Below are 16,002 nucleotides of genomic sequence, written 5' to 3'. Positions count from 1 at the left end.
AAATGCGTGAACCATTTCCTTTTTCTCACATGACGACGTAATTTGTGCTCGGAGTACGTACAGGAAGACCAAGAGTTTGTGGTTGTTTAATTTGCGCCAAATTAAAAATGGAATACCAACCAATTGCGAGGTGAGCGCCGTTTAATATATTTTAAAGTTATTTTACTTCAACGTTAACGTTGTATACATAACTATCTTCTTTTCCCTTTAGTTCCAGCGGTCCGCAGGCAAATTACGGGTTTACAAACCAGGGTTACGTCCCAACAGCGGAGGGGAGACCAGGTAAGACTTTTAAATTATTTTTTCTTGTGTTTTGTTAACTGTACACGAAATCAGTGGGGTTATTTTTTCACCGTGCGCGCGACTACACTCACGCGCATGCGAGTGACGTCATTGTGGACGTGCTGTGGGTGCGCGCGCGCCAGTGTCTCCACTGCCCCACCGCGATCACCCGACAACAAACGGGGGACATGACTGTATGTTTTTTTTTAATCTGTCGTAGTTTGAGTTAGTTTAAAAAACGTCTTGAAATGGCTAATAACGCCGAGGGGCAAGGTAAGTTACCCACTCGTCTTTAAAAAGTGTTGTCAAACGCAGCGAGTGTTAACGGATTAACAAATTGAGCTGGTCAGTTCTAATGAGTAATGTGCAGTGGAGCCTCAAGACGTTTTATACATTAAAAAAGTTATCTATGCTGTTTTGGTTAATTTTTCATGATTTAACTTATTCAAGTTTTTGTCTATGTGTTGAGCTGAACTGGTTTTTCTGGTTTGTTATTAGCAATGTTCGCCCCACCCACGGCTGAGTCCCACCAACCGAGTGCTCCTCCGGCCAGCATGTTTGACAGCATGCCTGGCTATGAAGGAACCCTGGCTGGGGGAGGAGGTACAGTATGCAGCCCTCACTGGGGGTCTCATGCAACCAACTAACTACTGATCACACAACAGCTCAGGAAATTATGTGAAGCCAGAATGTCAAAATTCACCAGCTGTGTGTGTTTGAAGGACAACATGGGCCAAAGTCAGGGGTGTAGCCAGAATTTGTTTTTGTGTGTTGGGGAGGAAGTTGTTTCAAATTTCAACCTTCTGGAAAAGGGTCTGTCTGCAGATTGCAAGGCAAAGACAGAACGCGTAGGGGTGTAACTTATGGTAGGAGACATTTTGTGTCAAACAGAGCACATTAGTAGAGGCATCATCCTTCACCATTTATTGTTTATAGACAGTAGTACTATGTTTTAGCATTTAAAAATATTCAATTGTTAAATATTGTATTTACTATAGGTGGATTTCTTCCCCCACCACAGCCTGTTTCGCCAGTGCCACAGCCTGATCGCAGCCCTGAGCAGCCACATTGGAAGTGAGAGTCAAACTATTTCCTATTTTTGACATGAATGCAAAGGATGTTGCAAAACCTCTTTTGTGCTGTGTTTCAACTGTGAAATGGTCCTCAGGAGATGTAGTGAATCTACCATCTCATATTCTGAAAGGAACCTACTGTATGACATAATTGTTTTACTGTTGACAGCATTCCATCCATAAGCGAAAACACTGCCCGTGAAGCCTTTGTGCTGTATGCCTCAAGCAAGTGCTGTTACAGTAAAGCCCCAGCAAAAGATGGAGTGATCACCAACATGGAGGCATTTAATACGTACAGGGTAAGAAATACCTCTATGTATGCTGAGAACTTCCCACTAAACAGTAGTAATAGTCTGTATCCAGTTGTTGCTCAGTGGTGTTAGATTTTTTTTTATGCAACAGGATAGTACATGAGTTCCCAGAATGTTGACTTTCATTGTTTGTTTTCTCCACCTCTGTTTAATTTTAGTATCGCTTGGAAACCTTTACCGAATCAAGATCTACAGAATGGAGTCACGAACCATATCACGGTGTGTTCTTGCTGCTATTCCATTATCTTCATGTAATCAACTGAGAGTGAGCGTTTATCAGTGATGTTTTATTTGAATCAGGCCAGCCAGTGGATGCCTATGCCCAACCACCACCAGGACCCTGGGATATTCCAGCTAAAGCCCCAGTTTTTTTCCAAGATGACAAACAGGTTATGAAGGTTCCCTACACTTCAACTGTAAAGGTAAATCACTACAACACTGCAACGTATAAAGTATAGTCTGATAAGAAAGACATTTTGAATTACTTTATCTGACATGATTCAATGTATCTTCAGAGCTGTCATGATTGTGTGGGAATGGGGCGAAAACCTTGCAAAGATTGTGCTGGAGCTGGAAATGTAAGTAATATCACAGCTTTACATTGGGAGCTTCAGTAAGGTCACTACATTGTAGATATTATCCATTTTTATTCCTATTAGAAAGTTTGTTGGGTGTGCAATGGATCTGGTTACCGCCACGGGGATGATCGATGCCATCACTGCAGTGGTAGAGGAAGAGAGAAGTAAGTGTCACTCATTGCACTTTGGCACCTTACAGATGATGATTCTTTGCAGTATAGACAGCATTTGTCTAGCTGTCACCTCAGTTCCTTCTCTCTTAATGCTGTGTACCTTGTTGACCATGTAGAATAAGTATAGTCATAGAAATGGTATCAGGAAGACACGCCAAATCGAAATGTATTCACTTTTGTTCTGCAATCTTACAACATACAGTGGGGAAAATAAGTATTTGACCCCCTATCAATTTTGCAGGTTTTCCCACCTACAAAAAATGGAGAGGTCTGTAATTTTATCATAGGTACACTTCAACTCTGAGAGACAGACTCTTAAAAAAAAAAAAAAAAAAAATCCAGAAAATCACATTGTATGATTTTTGAATAATTCATTTGCATTTTATTGCAAAAAATAAGTATTTGACCCCCTACCAACCAGCAAGAATTCTGGCTCTCACAGACCTGTTAATTTTTCTTTAAGAAGCCCTCTTATTCTGCACTCTTTACCTGTATTAATTGCACCTGCTTGAATTTGTTACCTGTATAAAAGACACCTGTTCACACACTCAATCAATAACACTCCAACCTGTTCACCATAGCCGAGACCAAAGAGCTGTCTATGGACACCAGGGACAAAACTGTAGACCTGCACAAGGCTGGGATGGACTACAGGACAACAGGCAAGCAGCTTGGTAGAAGACAACAACTGTTATGATTATTTATTAGAAAGTGGAAGAAACGCAAAATGACTGTCAGTCTCCCTCGGTCTGGGATTCCATGCAAGATCTCACTTTGTGGGGTAAGGATGATTCTGAGAAAGCTGAGAACTACACAGGAGGACCTGGTCAGTGACCTGAAGAGAGCCTTGACCACAGTCACAAAGATTACATTAGTAACACATGACGCTGTCATGGTTTAAAATCCTGCAGGGCAGCAAGGTCCCCCTGCTCAAGCCAGCACATGTCAAGGCCCGTTTGAAGTTCACCACTGACCATCTGGATGATCCAGAGGAGGCATGGGAGGAGGTCATGTGGTCAGATGAGACCAGAATAGAGCTTTTTGGACTCAACTCCACTTACCATGTTTAGAGGATGAGAACAACCCCAAGAAAACCATCCCAACCGTGAAGCATGGGGGTGTAAACATCATGTTTTGGGGGTGCTCTTCTGCAAAGGGGACAGGACGACTGCACCGCATTGAAGGGAGGATGGATGGGGTCATGTATTGCGAGATTTTGGGAAACAACCTCCTTCCCTCATTAAGAGCATTGAAGATGGGTCATGGCTGGGTCTTCCAGCATGACAATGACCCCAAACACACAGCCAGGGTAACTAAGGACGGGCTCCGTAAGAAGCATTTCAAGGTCCTGGAGTGGCCTGGCCAGTCTCCAGACATGAACTCAATAGAAAATCCTTGGAGGGAGCTGAAACTCCAAATCTGAAAGATCTGGAGAAGATCTGTATGGAGGAGTGGACCAGAATCCCTGTTGCAGTGTGTGAAAACTTGGTCAAGAACTACAGGAAATGTTTGACCTCTGTAATGGCAGACAAATGTTTCTGTACCAATTGTTAAGCTCTGTTTTTCTAGGGGGTCAAATACTTATTTTATGCAATAAAATGCAAATTAATTATTTAAAAATCATACAATGTGATTTACTGGATTTTATTTATTTTTTTTTTATTCTGTCTCTCACAGTTGAAGTGTACCTACGATAAAAATTACAGACCTCTCAATTCTTTGTAGGTGGGAAAACCTGCAAAACTGACGGGGTCAAATACTTATTTTCCCCACTGTATGTTGGTTTAAAAACATGAATCTCTGTTTGACTGTTGACATTTTACCACGAATGAGCTTTTCTGCTCAGATCATCATACTTTTTATTGAGTCATTTCTGCTGATGTCAGGCTTGACTGTAGTCATGTTTGTGGTTATAAAAGCTTGTGATTATAAAAGCTGGGTTAAAGTTGAATTTGGTTGAACTCTGAGCACAATGGAGAAATAGACAATCCAAGTTATGTGCCGTTGCACCTTACGTTTAGGAGTCAAATACTCAGCTCTAAACACGCAGTGGAATGCCCAAACCCTCAAACTTCCTACTGCCTGTCATGTGCAAGCAAACAGATTTTAAAATGTTTGCACACTTTAGAATAGATTTACAAAGAAATACTAACAATACAACTTATTCTGTTGCAGTTGCAGCTTTTGTCATGGGCAAGGATCGACGCAGTGTGGCACATGTCATGGAAAACAGCAGCTTCTGGTCTACATCAACCTCACAATAAAATGGTAATGTTTACTGATTACAGTTAATTTCTCATGAATTTCTGACTGAACGAATGCAGTAACTAGTCTTTTACGAGGTCTGTCCATAAAGTATCGTACCTTTTTATTTTTATTTTTTAAACTATATGGATTTGATTCATATGTTTTCACGTCAGACAAGCTTGAACCCTTGTGCGTATGCGTGAGTTTTTCCACGCCTGTCGGTGACGTCATTCGCCTGTGAGCACGCCTTGTGGAAGGAGTGGTCCCGCCCCGTCGTCGGATTTTCATTGTCTGGAAATGGTGGAATGATTTGGGTTTTTTTTCCATCAGAATTTTTTCAGAAGCTGTTAGAGACTGGCACCTGGAAACTTCGAAAAATTTATCTGGCTTTCGGTGAAAATTTTACGGGCTTCACAGAGAATAAGGTCTGTTAGTACAGCTTTAAGGACCCCTTTAAGGACACTCGGCGCACCGCGCTCCCAGCTGCGACGACACGGCACAAGCCACCGGGCCATTTCTAAAAGGATGGCTCTGTGGATACGAGACCGTCGTGTGCTCTTTCTCTGGTTGTCACAAGAGCTGGACATCAGCCATTTTCCGGCAGATTTCACTTTTAACAAGAGATTTTGTCATGGAAAGCCGCGCGGAGGCTTTGCACGTAAAGGAACACCTCCGTTTCGGCGTGTCAGAGGACAAGTTTGGACATGTCCAGCTCTCCACAATTTCACTGATACTTACTGGACTGGTAAGCATTGAAAGCCGAGATAGACATGTCCAAACTTGTCCTCTGACACGCCGAAACGGAGGTGCTCCTTTGTCTCGCTTCCAAAGCGAATCGGTCGTGACGCGCGAAGCCTCCGCGCGGCTTTCCATGACAAAATCTCTTGTTAAAAGTGAAATCTGCCGGAAAATGGGTGATGTCCAGCTCGTGTGATAACCAGAGAAAGAGCACATGACGGTCTCGTATCCACAGAGCCATCAGCTCAGAAATGGTCCGGTGGCTTGTGCCGTGTCGTCGCAGCTCGGAGCGCGGAACGCTGAGCGTCCTTAAAAAGGTCCTTAAAGGTGTACTAACAGACCTTATTCTCTGTGAAGCCCGTAAAATTTTCACAGAAAGCCAGATAAATTTTTCGAATAGTTTCCAGGTGCCAGTCTCTAACAGCTTCTGAAAAAATTCTGATGGGAAAAAAAAAAACCCCAAATCATTCCGCCATTTCCAGACAATGAAAATCCGACGACGGGGCGGGACCACTCCTTCCACAAGGCGTGCTCACAGGCGAATGACGTCACCGACAGGCGTGGAAAAACTCACGCATGCGCACAAGGGTTCAAGCTTGTCTGACGTGAAAACATATGAATCAAATCCATATAGTTAAAAAAAAATAAAAAGGTACGATACTTTATGGACAGACCTCGTATTACCCTGTGAACCTTTGAGTACTGGCTGTACTGTGTAAAAGTTTTAAGAACAGTGAATATCTAAAACTTATTGCTAGAAAAATATTACAAGCAAATAAAAACGTTTGACAATTATCCTTTAAAAATACCAAATTACCTTTAGTTGATAAAACTACATGTTTAGGTGGTCTACTGCAATTTATAATTAAATTTTTTTTACTTTAAATTTAATATTGTGCGGCTTGTGTTGTCGTGCACTATATCCATTTATGCCTTTAAAAACTGGGTTTGTATTTTCTTAACTGTTTTTTGTTTCTTTAATGAAAGGTATCAGAGCATTCTACACACCATGATTTAAATGTGCAACTAAACACACTTCTGTCTGTTGTGGTTGTTGTTCCCTTGTGGCTGCTCCTGTTTGTTAAGGGTCACCACAGTGGATCTAGCACAGTTACGCACTGGGAGTTGACTTTAATTCAGTTTCAATTTAATCAGCTTATAAAGCGACAAATCACAACAGAAGCCGTCTCAAGGCGCCTCAACCAGAACAGTTAAAAAAAAAAAAAATTACAGAAGTAAAAGAATAAAACAGATAAAATAAAAACTATTCATAAAAAAGAATAAAAATAGGTTTTAAGTCTTGACTTAAAAATGTCCACACACTCTGACTGCCTCACAATCGCAGGAAGGGCGCTCCATAGAGCGGCTGAATGATTTAAAAAAAAAAAAAAAGCTCTTTGACCCGCTGACTTCTTCACCCTGGGAACACAGAGAAGTCCTGCAACCGCAAAACCCGGGCCGGCACGTAGGGTTCCACCAGATCGGGCAGATAAGACGGTGCCGGTCCATGAACAACTTTCTAAGTCAATAATAAAACTTTGAAATCTGCTCTCACAGAGACAGGGAGCCAGTGTAAAGACACCAGAATGGGTGTGACATGTTCAAACCTTCTGCTTCATGTCATAAGTCTGGCAGCAGTGTTCTGAACCAGCTGAAGACCCCCTATGCTGGACTGCGGTAACCCTGAAAATAGGACATTACAATAATCTAGTCTAGAAGAAACAAAAGCATGAATCAGGGTCTCAGCATCAGCCATAGACAGGATGGGATGGATCCTTGCTATATTTCGCAGATGGAAAAAAGCAGTCCTAATAACATCTCTGATGTGGTGGTCAAAGGACAACGTGGGATCAAAAATCACCCCAAGGTTCCTCACTTTGTCCGCATGATGTGTGACACACGAACCCAGGCTGAGCTCCAGCTGGTCAAATTGATGTCGATGTCTTGCTGGATCAAGAACCATCATTTCAGTCTTATCACAGTTTAAATGTAGGAAGTTACTAGACATCCAACTTCTCACTGATAGAAGACCGTCCTCCAGGGTTTTTATGGGAATGAGATTTCCTGCAGTTATCGGGATGTACGACTGAGTATCATCAACATAACAATGAAAGGCAATCCCAAAATGCCGCCCAAGGGGTGCTACATACAGGGAGAAAAGCAAGAGGCCTAAAACAGATCTCTGTGGAACCCCGAATCTCATGTCACTAAGGTTAGAGGTAGTGTTATACAAAACACATTGAGAATGACTGGACAGGTATGACGTCAACCACGCAAGGGCACTTCTAGTAATTCTAAAAAGATTCTCCAACCTATCGAGCAAATTATGATGATCCATGTTATCAAACGCAGCACTAAGTTGGCACGTTTTACACCGGATGCTCTTCCTTAATTTGTCCCCGCTAAAACCCAAAGAGCACATGTCTGTGAGTAATATTTACCTTTTTTTTTGTGTTAAACCGACCTGTTATGGTCTTCTGAAACAGCTAATAGATGTATTTTATAACTTAAAAACGGGACCATTGCTAATGCGTTAGCATGTCTATGGCATTTTCAATGTTAAAGTTAGCATTAAGCTGTTCGCATCTCAGCACTTGTGTGCATTTGTTTTCTGTATAATTATTAATGGCTCAGCATTTGTTGTCGTAGAAGAGTCAAATGCATTACAAATTGTAGTATTTTTTTTGTTTAGATATTAATAATAATAGCAACAATAATAGTAATAATAACTAATAATGCTACAATACAATTTTAGAGAAAGAGACAAAACAACCTGATAAACACAACAGAAAATATAAAAACAAACTAACAATGAACATAAATAAATATAGAAATAAATGTTTTCCACTTCATCCCTGTTTTATTTAAGTTTAATGACAATTTGTCAAACCATATTTTCAGTTTGTTAATTTCTTCAGTGATTTCCTCCAGAACTATCTGCCAAACTATAAAACTGCTGTTTCCTTGACCTTTAACCTTTCATCAAAGTGCTTCAAAATCTGATCACCTCGCAGTATCTCCAAGTCATATTCCCACTTGAAGGGAATCCATCCAGCTGTTTATACATATGTCAGTGAAAACAATAACCTGCTATCGCTGCTTGAGGAGGGGAAAATATCACATTTGGGGGTGGGGACAAGAGAATGTTTGGGCATTTGAAACTTGACACATTATCCAAGGATGAGCAAAAAAAAAAATCAAAATTCTGGCGCACCTAAGACTTTTATACAGTACTGTGTCTTGTGTTATGTGTGTGTATATGATAGTCCTAAATTAAATCTGGGTTTCCTGTCTTTATTTATACACTTTCAGGACCAGTAACGCAGATGACTATGTTGTGGAACAGTCAAGTGGACTTAAGTTGGACAACCTCAGCAAGGTGTCTGGAAAGGAGCTATTCAGAGACTCTCAGTACATGGTAAAAGACTGCGAGAAAACACAACACTATGATCAGACAGCATAGAGTAGTGGTGTTTGTTAAATAAATGTATTTTGTACAGATTTTAAGAAATTTGCTATCCAAGGCAGCTGTATTTTCTGTCCCACCTCCTTTTTAAAATGATATCCTGCTTGAGGAATTAACTAATAAATGAAGATGGTGATTCAACATCAATAATTATAATTTTTTTTTCCCCCAATAAACTTGTGAAGGTATATCCACTGATGGGCTTCCCAGACCCTACAGTGGTGCAAGCTGCTGAGCGTCTTGTCAGTGAACACCAGGGCAAATACTCGCGACTGTCACGCATTCTGCAACAGGTATCACGGCTCCTGTTTCATTATGTTGTCTGTGTGGTTAAAGCTTAATTCACTATGTGTTTGTATTTTCTTAGTTTCAGACAATGTTTAATGTACTTTTTCATTTCCCCTTTGTCTCTAGCGGCAGACCATAGAGCTGATCCCTGTCACGAAGGTGAACTACACATGGAAAGGGAAATCTTATGTTTACTTTGTGTATGGGAATGAGTTCAAAGTTAATGCAGACGACTACCCCGCTACCTGCTGCTGCACTATAATGTAATGCTGTGTTCCAATCAAAAAACAAGAAATTAGACTTTTCTACTTGAAACGTATGAACTTCATCAAAGCATTTGTGTGCATAAAAAACAAATTCATACGAGAAACATGTCTGAGCGAGTGTTGTCACTGCCAGCATGAAATGTTTTTTAGAATGGAGGAAATGATCTAAGATTACTTTCCACTAGTTAATATATAAGGTAGAAAAAAAGGATTTGCATGATGAGTCTTGGTGCAAATCTGGGCATTTTCTGAAGGACTTTGTATCGGTGTCATCATCAACTGATTCTTTCCCAATCCTTTTGTTTGATCAGTTTAAACATTCCAGCTGTCATCTACAGCACAGTTTTGCCATTTCTGCATTATTGCTGAAATGCAGTTACATTCAAATGGCATGTTTTATTGTGTTGGAGCCAAAGTGAGACTCCAACTTTAAGGCTTTATATGACAGCTGGAATAACAAATGAAATAAAACAAAGAATTACAAAAGCTCTGATACTGAGTTTTCAAAAAGTGCCAGAAAGAAAAGTAATAATACAGTAACATGCATTTTCAAGAGGCTCAACGTCCATGCCCAGTCGCCCAAAACGACAGCTATTCGCCCGAGTTAGACGAGGGTGAATAGCTGTCATTGCGGGCGACGGGATGGACGGAGGGACTCAAAAAAATGGATACCGCACGACAACAGCATGTTATTTGCATTATTATCACTTTTTACTGAGATACACAACACGTAACGCGTACATAAAAAGTTGGCTCACTTCTGCCTTGTCGCCTGGCGCGCTCGCGCTGCTATTCAAATTCAGCAGTGCGTCCTCATCAAGCTGGCTGCTTTAGCTGCTGTTCATTGTTGTACTATCCATGAGAAAATCATCCGGAATATCCATATTGGGACCAAAACACACTTCTCGCCTTTTCATCTTTTCCTCTGCGAACAGTTTGTTTTTCTTGTTTTGTTTTTTGTTTTTTTTCCCTCTGCGGACAGTTCTTGGGCTGCGCGCGCTTTGACGTCATTTGTTTATGCACAGCGGGCGGGTATAGCCAGATACCGTTGATGTAAATCTATGATACCGGCCCAGCAACGCCCCGGTAAAGTGATAATAATGTGAAATATGACTTTTATGTCAGTGTCATGCAAGAAAAATGCTATGGCTGTGACACATTGTTCACTTCTATGGGTTCTTCCACGATAATAGAGGTACTCCTCTGAGAACTCATGACAGTTGGGTTTTTGAGCTTGATGTGAAGTGCCCATTGCACAGTACTTTTTACAGTAGGAAGTCAGAAAAATTCAACTTACGAAGTTGTCTGGAATGCAGCATATTATTTTTGTTTGAAGATTTTTTATTTTTATTTTTTATAAATGTCAAAAATGGTAAAACGTGTTAGTTTTACTGATTTAAATAATACTGATTAATAGGTTCCCTGATGTGTGAAACAGCTGTGATTTAAACAGCAAATATTTTGCTCTTATACATTAAATGCAAGAACTTTCCACAAGTTTGTAGAAGTGTAGATAGTACTTCTTGACTGAGTTTAAATATATACACAGGTAGTATGATGAATAATGTTAGAGATAAAAAATAATTACTTGTCATGTATGCACCCCCCAAAACATTCATATTGTGCATATACTCATATAATTTGTAAGATATGCTACAGCTTTAAAAAACAAACACTTGTTTAACCCCTGCTTTGACTGTTGCCCCTACATATGAACTTCGGAATTTGATATTTATATACGTTACTGAACTGTCCAGCAGATGGCAGCATTCAGCAGGGGGCAGATGGGTCTTCGATAGTTTACGTAAGCAAAACAAAGTTGCTTTTTTGATTGATCTGGTGCATCACTGTTTACCATTTATCATCATTATCATCTGCTCTCAGTGCCAAACTCAGTCCAGAAGCAATGCAGGGGCTCAAAGGACATGCAAAGAAGCCATAAATAATGCAACTTTTACTTATTATTTTACTTATTTTTCATTGTTACTTAGGTAGTGTTTATGATTCAAATCACTGTGATCCTAATACTCGTTTTATGATTCAACACTAGCGACAACACAGGATGATAGCATTTGTCTTTGCTAGCAGTGGAACAAACTAACCTGCACACTCAGTCACTCAAACACCCACTCATCTACATTTATGCTGCACCAACAAAAGAAACATTTAAGATAATTAAAATAATTTTCGTGCTCTGATTAAAAATAATCCCAAACACATATTTCCATTTAACTGAAAAGTCATTGCTCAGAAAAAAAACTCACATACTGATGTGTTAACTGGATTTAATGAAGGGTCATGTTGCTATAAAATGGTAATATTTCAAAATGACATGCAGTAAAAACTCCAGAAGGAATAGCAACAAAACCATACAGTATTCTTTGACAACGATATCCAACTTCAATGTATTTTTACCCAAGGCCATCAAATATGGCCACTGGGTATTGCCAAGACATTGCGTCTCTCCGTCTGTCTGTGCTCAGCATAAGACCAGTCCTATTACTGTCAGGGTCTTCAAATTCACAGGGAACATTCTTGGGACACAGACCTTGGACAAGTATAAGTAAGTAAGTAACCTCTTTGTCATATATTATGTAAAAGCTAGCGAGAAATAAACACTTCTAAAACTGAAAATGGTGTTTTTGTAACCTGATAACACCTTAGGAGTCATGTACAAGACATTTCACGGACGTCAGCGTGCACGCTAACTCAAACTTCTGTGCTTGTCAAAAGTTCATGTATGTGCACACACACGCCCTCCTACTGACACCATTAAAACGTAAATATTTTTTAGGATTGATTGATGGAGGGGCTTTATTGAATATGGGGAAGAGTAATATAAGTTTATACTGCTACCTACTCTTTTTCAAACATGACAGTGTGGAGATAAATATGTACAAATTGTATACAAGACAATAAGATCTTAATAATTAATGTAAATAACAATAAATTTATCATTTTTACACATATATACGTTGCACTGGGATACCAATTAAACAACTGCAAAAATAAAGAATGCTCATATGGCCGATGATATTTTAACATTGCGTTATTTTTAAAGAATAGAATAGAATAAAAATGTAGGACTTTAATATCATACAAACAAAGTGCTTCACAAAATAAAACCCAGTATCATTAACTAAATAAAATAAGTTTATTAAAAACAAGTAAAACACCAATGGTGACGATTTCTCACGCATTACCGATGATAGGCAGCCGGTGTCACTGACCAAATGGTCCCCTCTAAAAATTGGTCAGCACTGCCTTCACTGTGCCTTCTTCACTGCACATGCGTCTGAGACTGACTCTGAGTGTGACTCTCTACACCCAAAGCAATCAAAGGGAAAAATGTGATTATTAAGCATCAGATGACAAATTAAAACCTCTTAAATCATTCTAACATCAGTTTAAAGCAGAAACGAGGCAATAATTGGTGAATCACTACTGACGCTCCGAAATGACGGAGAAGCAGCATGTCAGACTCAGACATGCTGCTGTGACACTGTGATCGGTCCCCCCATCTTTTATTATGAAATATTGCTGAATTTATGTGGAAATGATTGTTGTACTAAAGCTTCAGATATCTGTCGCTGACATAGATGATGACTGAAGTGCAGTTTTAAACAGAAACTGACCGATAATTGTTGAATCAGTGCTGACACTCCGAGGTTCATGGTAGGGTTGGAGCCTATCCCAGCAGTCATACAGTGTGAGGCAGGGTAGACTCTGGACAGGACGCCAGTCTGCCACAGGGCCACATATAGACAAACAAATTCACACCCGTACGCACACACCTACAGACAATTTAAAGTTTCCAATCCACCTAACCTGCATGTCTTTGGATGTGGGAGGAAGCCAGAGCAGCCAGAGGGAACCCACGCAAAGACGAGGTGAACAGAGAGGCCACCGGTGGGAATTGATCCCATGACCTTCTTGCTGTGAAGCAGCAGTGCTAACAACTAAGCCACGATGCTGCCCCTCACTGCCAACAATTTGTTCTGCAGCCAGGATGCATGAAATGCAAAAGATTGACCACCTGCTGATTTCTTTCCAACCTTATGAACACAGCAGGCCAGTCCCTCCATTTCTGCATTTGTTAGGTGGGGGGGGAGCAATATAAGTGCCCAGCACAGAAGCGTTTGTTTGTAGAATGCAGAACATTTGAGAAGTTTAATCAGAATTACAGGGGGGGATCCAACCAATTTTGGAGCATATATGTCAATAAAAATAGATGAAATGGGGTGATATAAAATTTCAGAATAGAAGAATTTAATATCTGTTTAATCCAACTTAATTTGAAAGTATGACTTTTAAAGTAGTGAACTTGTGGACACTTTAGCCATCATTTTCACAAGTGTTATCATCAGATTTTTATTTTGATGTATTGTGTTTTATGTTTTCCAAATCAAGATAAATAATATCTGATCTGTTTTACGTTTTCCAAATCAATATAAATAATATCAGAATCAGAATTTCTTATTGTCCCGTAAAGGGAAATTAATGTTGCAGCAGGAGCACACAAAAGACAAGGTACACAAAGATAACAATATTAACAGTGAAAATAAGACCCAATTAAAAGTCTAAAATCAAACATAATAAAAACAATACCCATACAATGTAAAATATTCAATCCAGAGTCCATGCCAAAAACAACGTATTGCAAAAGTGCAATATGTGGAGGTGCAAATAAGCAATAGTAGTGCAAAATAAACAACATCAAAGGCTAATTGCCATTAAGTAATAAAATTGCACTAGGGATAAACGAGACCTGAAATCTTTTAGTCCTCCTCATAGGAACCCTAAAACGATGGCCTGAGGGCAGAAGCTCAAACTCTTTTTTTTCAGTGGGTGATCTGATCTGTGGATTTAAGGGTTTGATTATTTAAGAAAAGAGAGATGGCTATGTAAGTTAATGGGGATATTCCCCCTGATTGACAGAACAAAATCCTACCCTTAAAGTTGTTTTTATTGCTTTGTAGAAAATGGGGAGGGGGACCCACTATCAGGAATTAAGAGTAGTGTAAATCATTTAAAAACTAATTTGACATTGTTAAAGACACAGTACACCTGATTTTGTCTCAAATTATTGATAATACAGTCAAAATCAGTCTATTCTTTGACCAAATACAGAGGCAAAAAATCTTATTGTTTTTAATAGCCATATTGTATAGGAATTTAATTTTCAGTAAAGATTACGTCTTGGAAGACATTTTCAAATATCCTCTACTTAAGTCTTCTGTCCCCGGACATTTATTATTTTTGAGGTGATTCATAGCACGCACTGTGCAATAATCAGTGTTACATGTCTGCTTTTATGTCAGCAATTATTTTTTTCCCTGTTAGTAAAAGCAGCTACACACACAAAATACATTTTTTTTTCTTTTTTTTTTTAGTAGTCATGTTACTAGAATCTGTTTAAATGCTTTTTGGTCTCATACCAACGCTGCTTCTCTCATATAAGGGTGATTCTTTAACTACGGGCACTATTGGCCTTGTAAATGTAATTTCCACCACACCATTGCCTTACAATATAAAGCGCCTTGGGGCAACTGTTTGTTGTGATTTGGCGCTGTATACATGTGCTCTGATATCACTGTTTATCTCCATAGAAACTACCCAAACAATCTTTCATACAAACTGTTTAAAGGGACATTACATGTTGTGGTGGAAATTACGGCAATAGTGTGGGACAACTACATTTTGTTTAAAAAAATCACAACAGTTGTATGACATTGAATACCCCAATTATGTTTTGATTATTTTACTGATATTTTATTCATAGATATTTTAAAACATTAGAAAAAAACGTTTCTTTACCATTCATTTTTATCATTGAAGATTAAAAGTCTGGTTGTGGGACAAGCACAAAACGGCAATATTTGCATATAATGATGCTGAAAAAAGGTGAAAAAGTCATCATAGACTACTAGAACAAATTTCTTAACACACTTTCATTGTAAAGATAACAAAAGTGTGAAATTTTCCCTTTTTTCTGTTTTTCATACAATATGATCAAAGGACATAAGTGCCTGTAGTCTAAGAATCACCCATAAATGTAAATCTACTTATTCTTCAAAATGTGTAGTACACAAAATGTTATTTACCTGCTTTGATTTCTAATAAATGATATTTCGCAATGTTTTGTTGTTGCATTGTTTGTCGTCATTAAAAGTGGACTGTCGCTTTGTAATGACGTCGAGAACGTGTTCGCCGTCATAATAATAAACCGTGAATACAAAGCTGCAACAAACCAAATAAGGGGTTGGCTGTGAATTTTCTCGCAATACGCACAAAACGAATTTTGTGTAATTTCACCAGACCGGAGTCTTACGGTTTTGGAAGACCGAAGAAAAACAGCAGAACAACGAGGTAAAGTTAGCATTTTGGCTAACTAGCCAGCTAATGCTAAAGCACAGCTTATGTTACGTTCCGTGTACAAGCATATTATGAGTCAAAGAATGATGTGAACGTAACTGTTTAATATATATGTATGTGAGTGTATGTGTGGGGTGGGGGGCAGCTATGTTTGAAAGGAAATGTAAATTTAAGTTACTGATAACGGAGTACATTAGCTTCCTGA

General features: G+C 39.2%; 2 protein-coding genes across 5 annotated transcripts in view; both read left to right on the top strand.

Moving 5' to 3' along the window:
- Positions 1-11: 11 nt before the first annotated feature.
- On the top strand, positions 12-9,527 carry ssuh2rs1 (ssu-2 homolog, related sequence 1). Of its 3 annotated transcripts, none has more exons than XM_034172657.1 (13): positions 12-130; positions 212-282; positions 781-885; positions 1,281-1,356; positions 1,525-1,654; positions 1,825-1,885; positions 1,967-2,088; positions 2,182-2,244; positions 2,326-2,408; positions 4,593-4,685; positions 8,715-8,820; positions 9,054-9,161; positions 9,283-9,527. In XM_034172657.1, exons 1-13 carry the CDS (start codon positions 108-110, stop codon positions 9,421-9,423), a joined length of 1,182 nt encoding a protein of 393 aa, XP_034028548.1. In that variant the 5' UTR covers positions 12-107; the 3' UTR covers positions 9,424-9,527. The 3 variants fall into 3 exon arrangements, with proteins under 3 accessions (XP_034028548.1, XP_034028549.1, XP_034028550.1); XM_034172658.1 differs by having other exon boundaries at positions 21-130; positions 218-282; XM_034172659.1 differs by lacking the exons at positions 12-130; positions 212-282 and adding an exon at positions 516-555.
- Positions 9,528-15,360: 5,833 nt separating this feature from the next.
- LOC117512546 (DDB1- and CUL4-associated factor 1-like) overlaps positions 15,361-16,002 on the top strand; it is a 54,491-nt gene continuing 53,849 nt past the window's right edge. For both annotated transcript variants that reach the window (XM_034172656.1, XM_034172655.1), the window contains exon 1: positions 15,361-15,791. The gene's annotated coding sequence lies outside the window, so the exon portion shown is untranslated. The remainder of the gene's footprint in view (positions 15,792-16,002) is intronic.

The sequence above is a fragment of the Thalassophryne amazonica genome, chromosome 6, assembly GCF_902500255.1.
Source record: "Thalassophryne amazonica chromosome 6, fThaAma1.1, whole genome shotgun sequence".
Taxonomy (NCBI): Eukaryota; Metazoa; Chordata; class Actinopteri; order Batrachoidiformes; family Batrachoididae; genus Thalassophryne; species Thalassophryne amazonica.
The sequence above is the reverse complement of the archived record's forward strand: the minus strand, read 5'-3'. Positions and strand labels throughout refer to the sequence as shown.

Bases quoted from the DNA above. Each gene is read 5' to 3' on its own strand.
- ssuh2rs1 (XM_034172657.1), top strand. From the start codon at position 108: ATGGAATACCAACCAATTGCGAG. The intron at 4,686-8,714 runs GTAATGTTTACT...ATACACTTTCAG, and splicing joins ATCAACCTCACAATAAAATG to GACCAGTAACGCAGATGACT. The intron at 9,162-9,282 runs GTATCACGGCTC...CTTTGTCTCTAG, and splicing joins TGTCACGCATTCTGCAACAG to CGGCAGACCATAGAGCTGAT.